This window comes from Pan troglodytes, chromosome 16 (genome assembly GCF_028858775.2).
Source record: "Pan troglodytes isolate AG18354 chromosome 16, NHGRI_mPanTro3-v2.0_pri, whole genome shotgun sequence".
Taxonomy (NCBI): domain Eukaryota; kingdom Metazoa; phylum Chordata; class Mammalia; order Primates; family Hominidae; genus Pan; species Pan troglodytes.
The window spans coordinates 7,192,190-7,208,143 of NC_072414.2; the positions used below are offsets into that span (position 1 = coordinate 7,192,190).

Consider the following 15,954-nt stretch of genomic DNA (forward strand, 5'->3'; position numbering starts at 1 on the left):
TTTATATTTCTGTTTTCAGGATCTACTCTTGGTCTGTTCTGTTGACTTCTATTTTTTTTTTTCATTTTTCAATGATGTGGTCTTGTATCTTTGTCATTATTATATTTGCTTGACTTTCAGATATTGTATATGCAATATTGTAGCAATAAATCGAGGCTCTGGGTAACAATATCTTCCTCCAGAGAGGATGTTCTAGGCAATCCCAGGTCACTGCAGTCCCTTTGGAAATTGAGAGAATGCGAAACTGGGCTGGTTTTCTGTGAAGGCTGGTCTACTTCTAACTCACCTGTATTTCTGGTGTGTGGCCCTTTGAGGTTCCAGCTCAGAGCATGGGGTCTGCCAGGCCTCCTTCTCCTGTATGAGGGCCCTGGGAGTCTCTCAGAAGCTCCGTTTTGCTTCTCAGTCTCATCCCTGCTTGCTTAGGTTCTCTGGGCCTCTTTCTTCCTCTCGTGGGTCTTAGACTTTAGGAAGACCTCACTCTCTTACTGCTTCTAGGATGTCTTCAAATCGACGTACTTAATGTTCCTGTCTGACCTTTCTAATTGTTCTAGGAACCTGTTCTTAACATTTTTTATATGTTGTCCTACGTTCAGTAGATGTTTAGTATTTTTCTGTAGGTTTAAGAAAAAAAGCCATATACCTTTACTCATCTGCAAATATTTGAAGATTACTTTTCTGTCAAATTGTAAGGACATGAAAAAGAAACATTTTCTAACCTATACATTAATCAGATATTAATTTGTTATATTATTCAGTTTTGGATTTTATTGCCTGACTCTATAGTTCTGAAGTCACTTTAATAAATGCCTTAACGGGCTGGGTGCGGTGGCTCCCGCCTGTAATCCCAGGCCGAGGCGGGTGGATCACAAGGTCAGGAGATCGAGACCATCCAGGCTAACACGGTGAAACCCCGTCTCTACTAAAAATACACAAAAAATTAGCCGGGCGTGGTGGCGTGCGCCTGTAGTCCCAGCTACTCGGGAGGCTGAGGCAGGAGAATGGCATGAACCCGGGGAGCCAAGATGGCGCCACTGCACTCCAGCCTGGGCGACAGAGCAAGACTCTGTCTCAAAAAAAAAAAAAAAAAAATGCCTTAACGGTTTGCTTGCCTAGTCCTGATTGGTATTAAAATATTGGTGGCCTATGTATGGGAGCGTGAAGGCTTGCCCTGGCTGCCGTGCTGCAGGTGTGGGTGCATGTTATGGTGTTGGTGGGAAGCGAATAAGCCTTGGAGTTGGGCCTCTTCCCAAATCCCACCTCTCACAGCCTCAGTGTTGTGTGGCCTTTGGTCAAGTCATTGGCCTTCTGAGCTTCAGTTTAGTAACTTAGAAAAAGTGAGCCTGTTACTGCCTCTTTTGCTGGGGTCTTTTGACGATGAAAGTGCCTTTACTTGCCATGTCATTTCAGAGGTGTAAGATAGGAATGTGAGATTGGAAAAGATTGGAAAAGAGTTCTCAGCCCAAATAACCTAATTAGAAGCTTCTGGGATCTGAACCAAAAAAGTCAAAAGTTGAAAATCTACTGGGCACGTTTAGGTAAGTCAGTTACTAATAAAAAGCTAATTGGAGACAGTTGTAGAAATAAATACTCTCACTTTACAAATGGAAAGTCCCATTCATTTTTTTCTTTTTCTTTCTTTCTTTCTTTTTTTTAATGAATAGGGTCTCTGTCACCCAGGTTGGAATGCTGTGGTGTGATCAGAGCTTACTGTAACCTCAAACTCCTGGGTGCAGGTGACCCTCCTGCTGTAGCCTCCTGAGTAGCTGGGATTACAGGCACGTGCCATGCACTTGGGTAATTTTTACATTTCTGTAGAGACACGGTCTTACCATGTTGCCCAGGCTGATCTTGAACCCTTGGCCTCAAGCAGTTCTTCTGTCTTGGCCTCCCAAAGCTCTGGGATTACGGCGTGGGCCACCATGCCCTGCCTGTAGTCTCCATTCTTCTCAGTGCCACGGCTGTCTTCCAGTTGTTCCCAGGCTGCTGCTTCCTCAGTCAGGATCCTGTACTGTCTGTGATCTGGAGAGCTCTTCTCCTGGGCTTCACTTTTGCTTGTTCACAGTCTAACTCTCTGGAGACCTCCTCCAGTGAGGCTTGCTTTATTGCCTTAGTAATGTTCCACCTTTAAGGTGCCCAAATTGTTTTTTGAATGGTGCTTACCATTTATTTGGGTCATCAGTTCCTAGGAGGCTTCCACAGTGCATGTCCTTCCAGGAGTCCAGTGTCTACCTTCCAAAAAAGAATTCCTTGTCACTCAGAAGGACAAGGTCTGGCCTATCCTCTTCCTTCCCAGTGCTACCCAGGTAATAATCGAAAGGTGGTGGTAATTATTCTTGTTTCCATGTAAACTGGGCTTCCTCCTTGGCTTAGTCTTTAAATGTTCCATCTTTTGGCTTTTTTTTTAAAAATGGTACCTCTGTAACACTAATGTTTCTCAATCTAGGGTGTACCGCAGAACACTGATGTGTGGAGCCCAGCCAGTCTGGGGCGATCTTAGAGTGCTTTCAGGGCTGGGCAGGGGTCTCCCCTCTCTGCTTGGGTGTTGGCATCTTCTCCAGGACATCATCTACAGTCCATTTGTTGACTACTCCCAGATTTGAGTCTCTAGCCCTGAACACTCTGCTAAGATCTGGATCTATATTTACTGAGGGTCGGTGGAGTGGGGAGGAGCTCCATGTTTATGTTCAGTAGTTAGTGCAAATCTTAGTGGTTAAAACGGAACTAATTCTCATTCCTCTTCTGTTCCCTCCCTTATTTTCCCTTTCACATTTGATTTAACTTACGTGATTTGAAATAGTTTCTTTTTTTGTTTTTTAAGTCAGGGTCTCACTCTGTTGCCCAGGCTGGAATGCAGTGGCACCATCACGGCTCACTGCAGCCTTAACCTCCCCAGGCTCAGGTGATCCTCCCACCTCAGTCCCCTGAGTAGTGGGACTACAGGTGCGTACCACCACGCCTGGTTAATTTTTGTATTTTTTGTAGAGACCGGGTTTCACCATGTTGCTTTGGCTGGTCTCGAACTCCTGCGCTCAAGCAGTCGGCCCACTTTGGCCTCCCAAACTGCTGGGATTACAAATGTGAGCCACCGTGCCCTGCCTGAAATAATCTTAAAGACTGTACTTCCCTGTCTTGACTTGTACTGTCATCCTTTCTTTTTTGGACCCTTGGTAATAGCCTTTTTTTTTTTTTTTTTTTTTGGATGCAGTCCCACTCTGTCACCCAGGCTGGAGTGCAGTGGTGCGATCTCCACTCACTGCAACGTCTGCCTCCCAGGTTCAAACAATTCCCTTGCCTCAGCCTCCCGAGTAGCTGGGACTATAGGTGCGTGCCACCTCACCTGGCTAATTTTTTGTATTTTTAGTAGAGATGGGGTTTCGCTGTGTTAGCCGGGATGGTCTTTAACTCCTGACTTCATGATCCACCCGCTTCGGCCTCCCAAAGTGCTGGGATTACAGGCGTCAGCCACCGTGCCTGACCAGTAATAGCCTCTTAATTCATCTTCTCTGTTTTTGTTTTCTGAAACACTTTAAGACACAGGTCAAATGTCGTATTCCCTTGAGTGCCTAAAGATAGTCTGTAACTCCTGGAGCACGGCCCACATGGAGCTGTGAGTTCTGACCACTGTTAGCCTCTTATCATGTGCATTGTGGTAGGGTTTGGACTGAACCCCAGTGCACGTATTCACTGCCCTCCTCTGACTGAAGACTAGAAGAGTCAAACCTTTCCATTCACTCGTTCAACTTCAGGGGCCCTGAACGTTTTCGGCTCACTTTTTAATTTTATTTTTTATATTATTTTAATTTTTTAAATTTAAATTAAAAATTTTTTTTGACAGGGTCTTGCTCTATTGCCCAGGCTGGAGTACAGTGGAGTGATCTCAACTCACTGCTGCCTCTACCTCCTGGTCTCAAGCAGTTCTCCCACCTCAGCCTCCCAGGTAGCTGGGAGTACAGGCGCGCCACCACCTCTGGCTAATTTTTTGTATTTTTGGTAGAAATGCGGTTTTGCCGTGTTGTTCAGGCTGGTCTTGTACTCCTGAGCTCAAACAATTCACCTGCCTTGGCCTCCCAAGTGCTGGGATTACAGGTGTGAGCCACCATGCTCAGCTTTCTGGCTAATTTTACAATTTTTTTGTAGAGACAGGGTCTTGCTATGTTGCCTAGATTGGTTTTAAACTCCTGGGCACAAGTGATTCTCTTGCCTCAGTCTTCCAAGGTGCTGGGATTAGAGATGTGAGTCACTCTACCTGGCTAGGGCTCACTTTTTAGGAAGGAGTTTACCTCTCCCCCACCAGCTGATAATTTTTACCAAAAGTCATATGTTTTGGTTCCAAGTATGTTTATGGCAGTTATCCTGTTAGTGATGTGAACAGAAAAAATAAGAGTGCTGAGAGAAAGCTGTTCCTTCTACAAAAACTGAAGGATGCTGGCTTGGTTTCTGTCGCTGCAGAACAAGTTACCAAACACAAATTTGGCAGCTTGTAACAACAAGCATTTACACTCTCACAGTTTCTGTGGGTCAGGAGTCTGGCCATAGCTTAGTTCTGTCCTCTACTTCAGGTGTCACAGGCTGTAGTCAAGGTGTTGGCTAGGGCACGCTGTCATCTGGAGCTCAGGTCCTCATTGGTAGAGTTGGATCCATTGTGGTTGTGGGACTGAAACCCTGGGCTCTTGGAGGCTGCCCCTCCCCACAGGCAGTTCATTGGCTGCTTGCTTCTTCAAATTGAAGACCATCTCTTCAGGACGGTGCGGGGGGATGGAAAAAGGGAGAGGCAAATGGAAATCAAAAAAGAGCATAGTGGTTATATCAGACCAAATAGATTTCAAGACCAAAACTATAAAAGGAGACCAAAAAAGTCATTATGTAATGATAAAGGGGCCAATTCAGCAAGAGGCTATAACTATTATAAATATATGTATATATGCACTCAACACTAGAGCACCCAGATACATAAAACAAATATTACAGCTAAAGAGAGAGATAGGCCTTAATACATTAATAGATGGAGGCTTCAACACTCCACTTTCAGCATTGGACAGATCAGATCATCCAGACAAAATTAACGAAGAAACATCATACTTAATCTGCACTGTAGACCAAATGGATTTAATAGATATTTCTAGAACATTTCATCTGATGGCTACAGAATTTACATTGTTCTCTTTAGCACATGGATCGTCCTCAAGGTTAGACCGTATGTTAGGCCACAAAATAAGTCATTAAAAATTCAAACCTTGATACTAAAAGCAGACAAAGACACATCAAGGAAAGAATACTACAGGCCAATGTCTCTGATGAATATTGATGCAAATATCCTCAACAAAATACTAGCAAACCAAATTCAGCAATACGTTAGAAAGATTGTTCATTGTGACCAAGTGGGGTTTATCCCTGGAGTACAAGGATGGTTCAACATATGCAAATCAATTGATGTGATACATCATGTCAACAGAAGGATAAAAACCATGTGATTATTTCAATTGATGCTGAAAAGGCATTTGATAAAATTCCACATCCTTTCATGATAAAATCTCTTAAAACTGGTTATGGAAGAAACATACCTCAACATAATAAAAGCCGTATATGACAGACCCACAGCTAGTATCATACTGAATGGTGAAAAACTGAAAGTCTTTCCTCTAAGATCTGGAACATGACAAGGATGCTCATTGTGGCCACCGTTATTCAACATAGTACTGGAAGTTCTTGCTAGAGCAATCAGACAAGAGAAAGAAATAAAAGGCCTCCACATTGGAAAGGAAGAAGTCAAATTATCCTTGTTTGCAGATGATATGATCTTATATTTGGAAAAACCTAAAGACTCCACAAGAAAATGATTAGAGCCGATAAATTCAATACAATTGCAGTATACGAAATCAACATACAAAAATCAGTAGCATTTCTGTGTGCCAACAGTAAACAATATGAAAAAGAAATTAGAAAAGTAATCCCATTTATAGTAGCCACACATGAAATTAAATACCTGGGAAGTAACCAAAAAAGATAATTACAAAGATCTCTGTAATGAAAACTCTAAAACGCTGATGAAAGACATTAAAGAGGACACAAAAGATGGAAAAATATTTCATCTTCATGGATTGGAAGAATCAATATTGTTAAAATGTCCATACTACCCAAAGCAATCTACCGATTCAGTGCAATCCCTAGCAAAATACCAATGACATTTTTCACAGAAACAGAAAAAAAAAAATCCTAAAATTCATGTTGAACTACAAAAGACCCAGAATAGCCGAAGCTCTCATAATTGAAAAGAAACAAACTGGAGGAATCAGATTACCTGACTTCAAATTATACTACAGAGCTATAGTAATGAAAACAGCATAGTACTAGCATAAAAACAGACACAGACCAACGAAACAGAATAGAGAATCCAGAAACAAATCCACACATCTACGGTGAACTCATTTTCGACAAAGGTACCAAGAACATACACTGGGGAAAAGACAATCTCTTCAATAAATGGTGCTGGGAAAACTTGATATTCATATGCAGAAGAATGAAGCTAGATTCCTCTTTTGCCATATAAAAGTTAAAAAAATTATGTTAAGTATCTTCTCTGATCACATGGACTGTAACTAAAAATTGATAACGAGGAATTTTGGAAACTCCACCAACACATGGGAATTAAACAATATGCTCCTGAATGACCAACAGGTCAGTGAAGAAATTAAGAATGAAATTAAAGTTTCTTGAAACAAATGGCAATGGCAACACAGCATACGAAATCTGTGGGATATAGTGAAAGCAGTACTAAGAGGAAAATCAAAAAAGTAGAAAAACTTCAAATAAATAACCTAATGATACATCTTAAAGAACTAGAAAAGAAGGAGCTAACCAAACCCATAATTTTAAGGACAGAAATAATAAAAATTAGAGCAGAAATAAAATGGAGTTGAAATGAAGAAAATAATACAAAAGATCAATGAAATGAAAAGTTGGTTTTTCTAAAAGATAAATTGACAAGCCTTCAGGCAGGCTAAGAGAAAAAGAAGACCCAAATCAGAGGTGAAAAAGTAGGCATTACAACTGATATTGCAGAAACTCAAAGGGTCATTAGAGACTACGAACAGCTATATGTCAATAAATTGGGAAACGTGGAAGAAATAGGTAAGTTTGCAGGCCGGGCGTGGTGGCTCATGCCTGTAATCCCAGCACTTTGGGAGGCTGAGGCGAGTGGGTCACTTGAGGTCAGGAGTTCGAGACCAGTCTGGCCAACATGGTGAAACTCCATCTCTACTAAAAATACAAACATTAACCAGGTGTGGTTTTGCGTGCCTGTAATTCCAGCCACTTGGAAGGCTGAGGCACGAGAATCACTTGAGCCTGGGAGGTGGAGGTTGCAGTGTGCTGAGATCATGTTACTGCACTCCAGCCTGGGTGACAGAGTGAGACTGTGTCTTCAAAACAAGAAGGAAAAAGAAATGGATAATTTCACAGGCACATACAGCCTTCCAAGTTTGAACCATGAAGAAATCCAGAACCTGAACATACCAATAACAGGTAATGAGATTGAAACTGTAATAATAAAAAGTCTCCCAGCAAAGAAAAACCCCAGGACCCGGTGACTTCACTGCTGAATTTTACCAAACATTTAAAGAAGAACTATTACCAATCCTAGTGAAACTATTCTGAAAAATAGAGGAGGAGGGAATACTTCCAAACTTATTGTAGAAGGCCAATATTACCCTGATACCAAAACCAGACAAAGACATAATCAAAAAAACAAAACAGGCCAGTATCCCAGATGAACATTGATGCAGAAATACCCAACAAAATACCAGCAAACCGAATTCAACAACACATTAAAAACATCATTCATCATGACCAAAGTGCGGTTTATCCCAGGGATGCCAGGATGGTTCACCATATCCAAATCAATGAGTTTGATACATCATATCAATAGAATGAAGGATAAAAAACCATGTGATCATTTAAATTCATGCTGAAAAGGCATTTGATAAAATTCAACATCCTTTCATGATAAAAACCCCCAAAAAACTGGTTATAGAAGGAACACACCTCAACGCAATAAAAGCCATATACAACTGACACACAGCTAGTATCATACTGAAAGGTGAAAAACTGAAAGCCTTTCCTCTAAGATCTGGAACAAGACAAGGATGCCCACTGTCACCACTGTTATTCAATATAATAATGGAAGCCCTTGCTAGAGGAGTCAGATAAGAGAGAGAAAGGCCGGGTGCAGTGGCTCACACCTGTAATCCCAGCACTTTGGGAGGCTGAGGTGAGTGGATCACTTGAGGTCAGGAGTTTGAAGCCTGGCCAACATGGTGATACCCTGTCTCTACTAAAAATATAAAAATTAGCTAGGCGTGGTGGCGGGTGTCTGTTGTCCCAGCTACTCGGGAGGCTGAGGCAGGGAAATCACTTGAACCCCGGAGGTGGAGATTGCAGTGAGCTGAGATTGTGCTGCTATATTCCAGCCTGGGCTATGGAGCAAGACTCCATCTCAGAAAAAAAAAAAAAAAGAAGAAATAAAGGGCATCCAAATTGGAAATGAAGATGCCAAGTTATTCTTGTTTGCAGATGATTGTTATGTTTGGAAAAACCTAAAAACTCCACCAAAAAATGATTAGAACTGATAAATTCAGTAAAATTGCAGGATACTAAATTAACATACAAAAATCAGTAGCATTTCTCTCTCTGTTTTTTTTTTTTTTTTTTTTTTTTTTTTTTTTGAGATGGAGTCTCACTCTGTGGCCCAGGCTGGAAAGCAATGGTGCAATCTCGGCTCACTGCAACCTCTGCCTCCTGGGTTCAAGCGATCCTCCTGCCTTAGCCGCCTGAGTAGCTGGCATTACAGGCGCCCGCCACCAGGCCTGGCTAATTTTTGTATTTTTAGTAGAGACAGGGTTTCACCACATTGGCCAGGCTGGTCTTGAACTCCTGACCTCAGGTGATCCGCCTGCCTCGGCCTCCCAAAGTGCTGGGATTACAAGTATGAGCCACTGTGCCTGGCCAAATCAGTGGCATTTCTATATGTCAACAGTGAACAATATGAAAAATCAAGAAAAATAATTCCATCTATAATAGCTACAAATAAAGTAAAATACGTAGGAATAAAACTAACCCAAGAAGTGAAAAGATCTCTACCACGAAAACTGTAAAACAGTGATGCAGAAAATTGAAGAAGACACACAAAAAAAGAAAAGATACTCAGTGTTCATGGATTGGAAGAATCAATATTGTTAAAATGTCTGTACTACCCAAAGCAATCTACAGGTTCAATGTAATCCCTATCAAAATACCAATGACATTCTTCACAGAAATAGAAAAAAAAAATCCTGAAATTTGTATGGAATCACAAAAGAGACAGAATAGCCAAAGCCATCCTGAGCAAAAAACAAAACTGGAGAAACTGCATTACCTGACTTAAAATTATACTACAGTCACTTCCTGGTCTTTTTTGGCTTAGATCAAGTGCAAAGTTTACTAGAAAGGTATACCAAAACAGCATGGTACTGGTATAAAAACAGACACCTAGACCAATGGAACAGAATAGAGAACCCAGAAACAGATCCATACATCTACAGTGAACTCACCTTTGACAGAGGTGCCCGGAGGATACATGAGGGAAAGGATAGCCTCATTGATAAATGGTGCTGGGAAAATGGGACACCCATATGCAGAAAAATGAAACTAGACCGCTCTCTCTCACCATACACGAAAATCACATCAAAATGGAGTAAAGACTTAAACCTAAGACTTCAGACTATGAAAGTGCTAAAAGAAAACATTGGGGAGACTCTCCAGGACATTGCACTGGGTAATGATTTCTTGAGTAATACTTCGTAAACACAGGCAACCAAAGCTAAAATGGACAAGTGGGATCACATTGAGTTAAAAAGCTGCACAGCAAAGGAAACAATCAACAAAATGAAGAGACAACCCACAGAATGGGAGAAAATATTTGCAAACTACCCATCTGACAAGGGATTAATAACCAGAATATATAATTAGCTTAAGCAACTCTATAAGAAAAAAATCTAATAATCCAATAAGAATGGGCAAAAGATTTGAATAGACATTTCTCAAAAGAAGATATACAAATGACAAACAGGCAATACGAACAGGTGCTCAACATGGTTGGTCATCGGAGAAATGCAAATCAAAACTATAATGAGATATTATCTCACCCTAATTAAAATGGCTTATATCCAAAAGACAAGAACAAATGCTGGCAAGAATATAGAGAAAAGGGAACCCTTGTGCACTGTTGGTGGGAATGTAAATTAGCACAGCCATTATGGAGATTAGCTTGGAGGTTCCTCAAAAAACTAAAAATAGGACTATCATATGATTCAGCAATCCCACTGGTAGGTATATAGCCAGAGGAAAGAATATCAGTATGTTGAAGAAATAGGTACACTCTCATGTTTATTGCAGCACTATTCTCAATAGCCAAGATTTGGAAGCAACCTAAGTGTTCCCAGCAGATGAATGGATGAAGAAAACGTGGTATATATACTCAATGGAGTACTATTCAACCATAAAAAAGAATGGGATACTGCCGTTTGCAACAACATGGATAGAACTGGAGGTCGTTATGTTAAGTCAGGAACCGAATGTCATGAGCCAGACCCAGAAAATCGAACTTTGCATGTTCTCACTTATTTGTAGGTGCTAAGCAAATGAAAGTAATTGAACTCATGGAGATAGAGTAGAATGATGGTTATCAGAGACTGGGAAGGATAAAGTGGGGGTGAAGTGCGGATGGTTAATGGGTATAAAAATGGAGTTAGGGCTGGGCACAGTGGCTGATGCCTGTAATCCCAGCTCTTTGGGAGGGCAAGGCAGGTGGATCATGAGGTCAAGAGACCCAGACCATCCTGGCCAACACGGTGAAACCCCATCTCTACCAAAAATACAAAAATTAGCTGGGTGTGGTGGTGTGAGCCTGTAGTCCCAGCTACTCTGGAGGCTGAGGCAGGAGAAACCCTTGAACCCAGAAGGCAAAGGTTGCAGTGAGCTGAGATTGCACAACTGCACTCCAGCTTAGTGCCAGAACGAGATCCGTCTCAAAAAAAAAAAAAAAAGTTAGATAGAATATATAACCCATATATATATATATATACATACAACTAGTGTGTATCCACAGAAGTTTAAAAAAAAAAAAAAGATGGGCAAACATCTGTGTCTCTTTTAATTAAAAATGGCTTTTTTTTTTTTTTTTTGCCAGACAAGAGAGCTTCTGTCGCATACGCAGTTTTCAGAATGGATGCCTTCCCCCAGTGTCTGAAATGCTCCCTTTTCCTGTTCTGGGAAGCCTTTTCTGACTCACAAATGTTGACAAGCAAAGGCGTTTTTGATTTTGATGCTCACAGTTATTATAATTATTATAAATTTGGCCAGGAGTCCCTATCAGTCTTTGAACAGCTGCTTTTTTTTTTTTTTTGAGGTAAAGTCTTGCTCTGTCACCCAGGCTGGAGTGCGGTGGCATAGTCTCGGCCCACTGCAACCTTGGCCTCCTGGGTTCAGGCTATTCTCCTGCCTCAGCCTCCCAAGTAGCTGGGATTATGGGCGCCTGCCACCATGCCCAGCTAATTTTTGTATCTTTAGAAGAGACGGGGTTTCAGCATGTTGGCTAGGCTGGTCTCGAACTCCTGACCTCAAGTGATCTGCCCGCCTCAGCCTCCCAAAATGCTAGGATTATAGGCGTGAGCCACCGCACCTGGCCATGTTTGAGGAAACAGCTTTTTCTTTGAGGAAACAGGCTCATCTTTGTCTGCCCTGGCCCTTGAATCTACTTATTTTCCCAAGAGCCCTAGCGTCTTTTATCGGGAAATGGTTCTGAGAGACCAAAATCTGGGTGCCGCTGTCAGACTGCCTTTGATTCTAGTCCTTTAAAAAACAGAGTAAGCAAATATATTCAAAAATAAAGTTCATAGATTTCCAATTTAAGTTGTTTTTCAAAATTTCTTTGATTTTTTTTCCTCTTTTCCACTGAAAACCTTAATTTTTTTTTTTTTTTTTTTTTTTTGAGATGGAGTCTCGTTCTGTTTACCCACGCTGGAGCGCAGTGACATAATCTCGGCTCACTGAAACCTCTGCCTCCTGGGTTCATGCTAGTCTTCTGCTTCAGCCTCCCGAGTGACTGGGATTACAGGCATGCACCAGCACACCCGGCTAATTTTTTGTATTTTTAGTAGAGATGGGGTTTCACCGTGTTGGCCAGGCTGGTCATGAACTCCTGACCTCAAGTGATTTACCTGCCTTGGCCTGCCAAATGCTGGGATTACGGGTGTGAGCCACCGTGGCCGGCCTAAAACCTTAATTTCTAAGAACATTTAATACTTTATCATAAACATGTTTTATTGTATTTACACTGCTTTATTGTGCAACATGAAGTAGTTCTAAAATTGTGACAGTGTTATCAATACCGATAAATATTTTATTTTTCATTATAGTATATTCTATTAATGATATGTAGTTCAAAAGTCCCTTGACATACTTTTCTTTGTATGTGCATGGGTTAATTTGCTTGTTGCCAGTTGTAGGTTTTGCTTTTTTATGATTTAATTTTAATTTTTGAGGATGAAAGTCATGTATGTTTCAGAAGTAAAGACATATAAAGTATACTCACAATATTGTTGCTTTTTCTGGTCCTGCTGCCTTTGTCCATGTCCCCTCCCCATTTCCCCGTAGGTAGTCATTGGTACTTGCTTTTGGTTTATCTTTTCAGAGCACATGCACGTGTGTGTGTTTGTGTGTGTGTCTTTTTTTTCTTTTCTTTCTTTTTTTTTTTTTTTTTTAACACCGAGTCTCGCTCTTGTCACTCAGGCTGAGTGCAGTGGTGCGATCTCGGCTCACTGCAACCTCTGCCTCCTGGGTTCAAGCAATTCTCCTGCCTCAGCTTCCTGAGTAGCTGGGATTACAGGCGCCCGCCACCACGCCTGGCTAATTTTTTGTATTTTTAGTTGGGATGGGGTTTCACCGTGTTGGCCAGGCTGGTCTCAAATTCCTGATCCCCCGTGATGTGCCCCGCTCGGCCTCCCAAAGTGCTGGGATTACAAGCATGAGCCACCTCGCCCGGCCACGTGTCATTTTTCTTGTATGTTACATAAGAGGTAGCATAGTATTTATACTATTATGCACCTTTTCATTTATATTTCTTGGATGACTTTCATGAAATGTAAAATGATTAAATCACTAATTCAGTAAATCATTGATTTTATTACCGAATGATCGAATACATAAGGGGGATTGAGATTTTTTTCCCACATCATTCTTTAAAAATTGCAATGTGAGTGTGAGCACTCTGTAAGCTTATCTCGTTTATCATTGCCAGCTTGCATTCACAAGAGATGGGCTCTGTGGTCTGTGGAATGAAATGGTTAAAGATGGAGAAATTGTATACACTGGAACAGAATCAACCCAGAACGGAGAGCTCCCTCCTAGAAAAGGTAAGGGCCTTTAACTAGTGTTTTTTATTTGGTAAAGACCATTATAAAATGCATTTTATAGAAATTTTGTAATGTGCTATAGGAACAGGAGCTTTGAGCTTAACTCTTTGAAGTTTTGCTTTTTACTTTGGAGATTGTTGTCTAAAATGGTAGTTAATACAAGCTGCCCGGATTTTATTGTTTTACGTGAATTGAAGGCATTTTTATTGCAAAACCATCTTGCCGCATTTGTGGTGTTCTTTGGGGGTGTATTAAACACTTATTGGAAGCCTTTGGCCTGCAAGGAAATGCCATTGAACAATCTTATTTAGCGTTGTAGTTTTGCATGCTCAATAAGACTATCATTATGTTGTTCATAACAGTGGCTGTGTTTCAGAGTCCCCATTGAGGTTTAAAAAAATGGATGCTTGTATACACCCTAAAATTATTGAATCTGAAAAGATCCTTGGTTGAGAACCATTGTTGAAGTTCGTTGGTCCCCCTGCTTGAGAGTCATCAACGTGAATAAAGCTACCACTTTAGAAAGTATTTATTCTAAGTTGAAATAGCTCAGTTGGGAGAGCATTAGTCTGAAGAAAGTATTTCTTCTTCTTCTTTTTTTTTTGGGGGAAGGAGTCTTGCTCTGTTGCTGAGGCTGGAGTGCAGTGGCGCGATCTCAGCTCACTGCAAGCTCCACCTCCCGGGTTCATGCCATTCTCCTGCCTCAGCCTCCCAAGTAGGTGGGACTACAGGCGCCCGCCACCACGCCCGGCTAATTTTTTGTATTTTTTAGTAGAGACAGGGTTTCACCGTGTTAACCAGGATGGTCTCAATCTCCTGACCTCGTGATCCGCCCGCCTCAGCCTCCCAAAGTGCTGGGATTATAGGCGTGAGCCACCGTGCCTGGCAAGTATTTCTTCTTCTTTTGTGGAATGAATTGGGATGGTGTCCACTTGAAAATACATGGGGATCGGGCGTGGTGGATCATGCCTGTAATTCCAGCACTTTGGGAGGCTGAGGCAGGCAGATCATTTGAGGTTGGGAGTTTGAGACCAGCCTGGCCAACATGGTGAAACCCCGTCTCTACTAAAAAATACAAAAATTAGCCAGGCATAGTGGCGGGCACCTGTAATCCCAGCTACTTGGGAGGGCATGGCAGGAGAATTGCTTGGAGCCGGGAGGTGGAGGTTGCAGTGAGCAGATATTGTGCTACTGCACTCCAGCCTGGGTGACAGAGTGAGACTCCATCTCAAAAAAACAAAAAACAAAAAACACAAAACAAACCATGGGAAAAAGTATTAGTCTCCCTTTTCAGTTTCAGTGTCAAGCAGAGTTACCTGTGTTTTTAATTTATTTTTTATATTTGTTTGAAAATATTCACACACACACACACACACACACACAATAACTGACAGACGTGTACAGTGAGTGGCTGCAGACCCACCTCCATGTTCTGCCACCGTATTTGGCTCCACATCCTGCTGTCTGTCCATCCACCGTTTGTCTCACCTAGCTCCTTAGACACTCATGTATATAATTGATTCTAGTTCAACTTTGTTTTTGACTTTCAGGTAAAATTTATATATAATGAAATGTATCTATTTTGAGTTTACCATTTCACAAGTTTTGACAAATGTAACCCGTGTAACCCACATCTTTATCATGAGTCTTGCTCAGAAAGTTCTCTGGTGTCCTGCCCCTTCTTCCCAGAGGCGATAGCTGGCCTGATGTTTCTCCAGCATTGACAAATTGCGCCTGTTCTAGAACTCCATACATGGAATCATGTAGTCGGGTTCTTCTGTGTCTGGCTTCTTTCACTCTGTTTAGTGCTTTTGATTTTCATCTTTTTTTTTTTAAACAACATAATGGGTTTATATTTAATATAGCACTTCTCATCAGGAGGTGTTACTCAGTTAATATAAAGTTTTTTTTAACATTAAATCTCTTTTCCATGTCAATGTCTGTAGTGTTTTTTTTTTTCTTTAACATTAAGTCTTTTCTCCATTTCAGTATTAGATACACTGAATACATTTTTCTAAGTGATTTTTTTTCTTTCCAGAGATAAAAGTTTCCCTTTTTGGCTGACTATTGGATATCTAAATTTGGGAGATGACAAAAGTCTAATAAAAATACAGAGAACAGACTCAGTGATTTAGGAGGCAGTGATTACGACTGAACAGTGGCGATTTCCTAGGATTCTGGGCAAAATCCATTTATGTACCAATTTGTTCCCATTTCATGGAATCAACTCAGAAAGTAAAACTCTCCTACTTACTAATTCTTGGAAACTTTCAGACACCAAAGCTTACATTTAGTTTCAGTAGCACAAAGGTTTTCAGGGTGAGGTTTCATTCATTAGGCCCTTCAAAGTCACATCTGTTCATTTTTATCTTTCGTGCGTATACTCGCAAGCAAGTACAAACGCCTGTAATACTGAGAACCACACCTTTTAACGAGAGAGCAGTTGCATCACTGGCTTCCACTGCCTTGACAACAGGTAGCACCAAAAGCAGTGACATAAGGACTAAGG

At 41.2% G+C, this 15,954-nt stretch overlaps 1 protein-coding gene across 13 annotated transcripts in view; it reads left to right on the forward strand.

The window, feature by feature from the left end:
- HERC2 (HECT and RLD domain containing E3 ubiquitin protein ligase 2) overlaps nucleotides 1–15,954 on the forward strand; it is a 209,997-nt gene that overhangs the window by 8,044 nt on the left and 185,999 nt on the right. For 9 of the 13 annotated variants that reach the window (XR_010151567.1, XM_054667265.2, XM_063794445.1 and 6 more), the window contains exon 3: nucleotides 13,331–13,445. The exons of 1 other annotated variant lie outside the window; for it this stretch is intronic. Coding sequence is in view for 11 of the 12 variants with exons in the window: in XM_054667265.2 (XP_054523240.1) it covers nucleotides 13,331–13,445 (115 nt within the window). In the remaining variant the exon portion in view is untranslated. Of the gene's footprint in view, nucleotides 1–1,407; nucleotides 1,536–13,330; nucleotides 13,446–15,954 lie in introns of all 13 variants that reach the window. 3 more of the 13 variants (XM_063794447.1, XM_063794446.1, XM_063794449.1) reach the window with 1 other exon arrangement.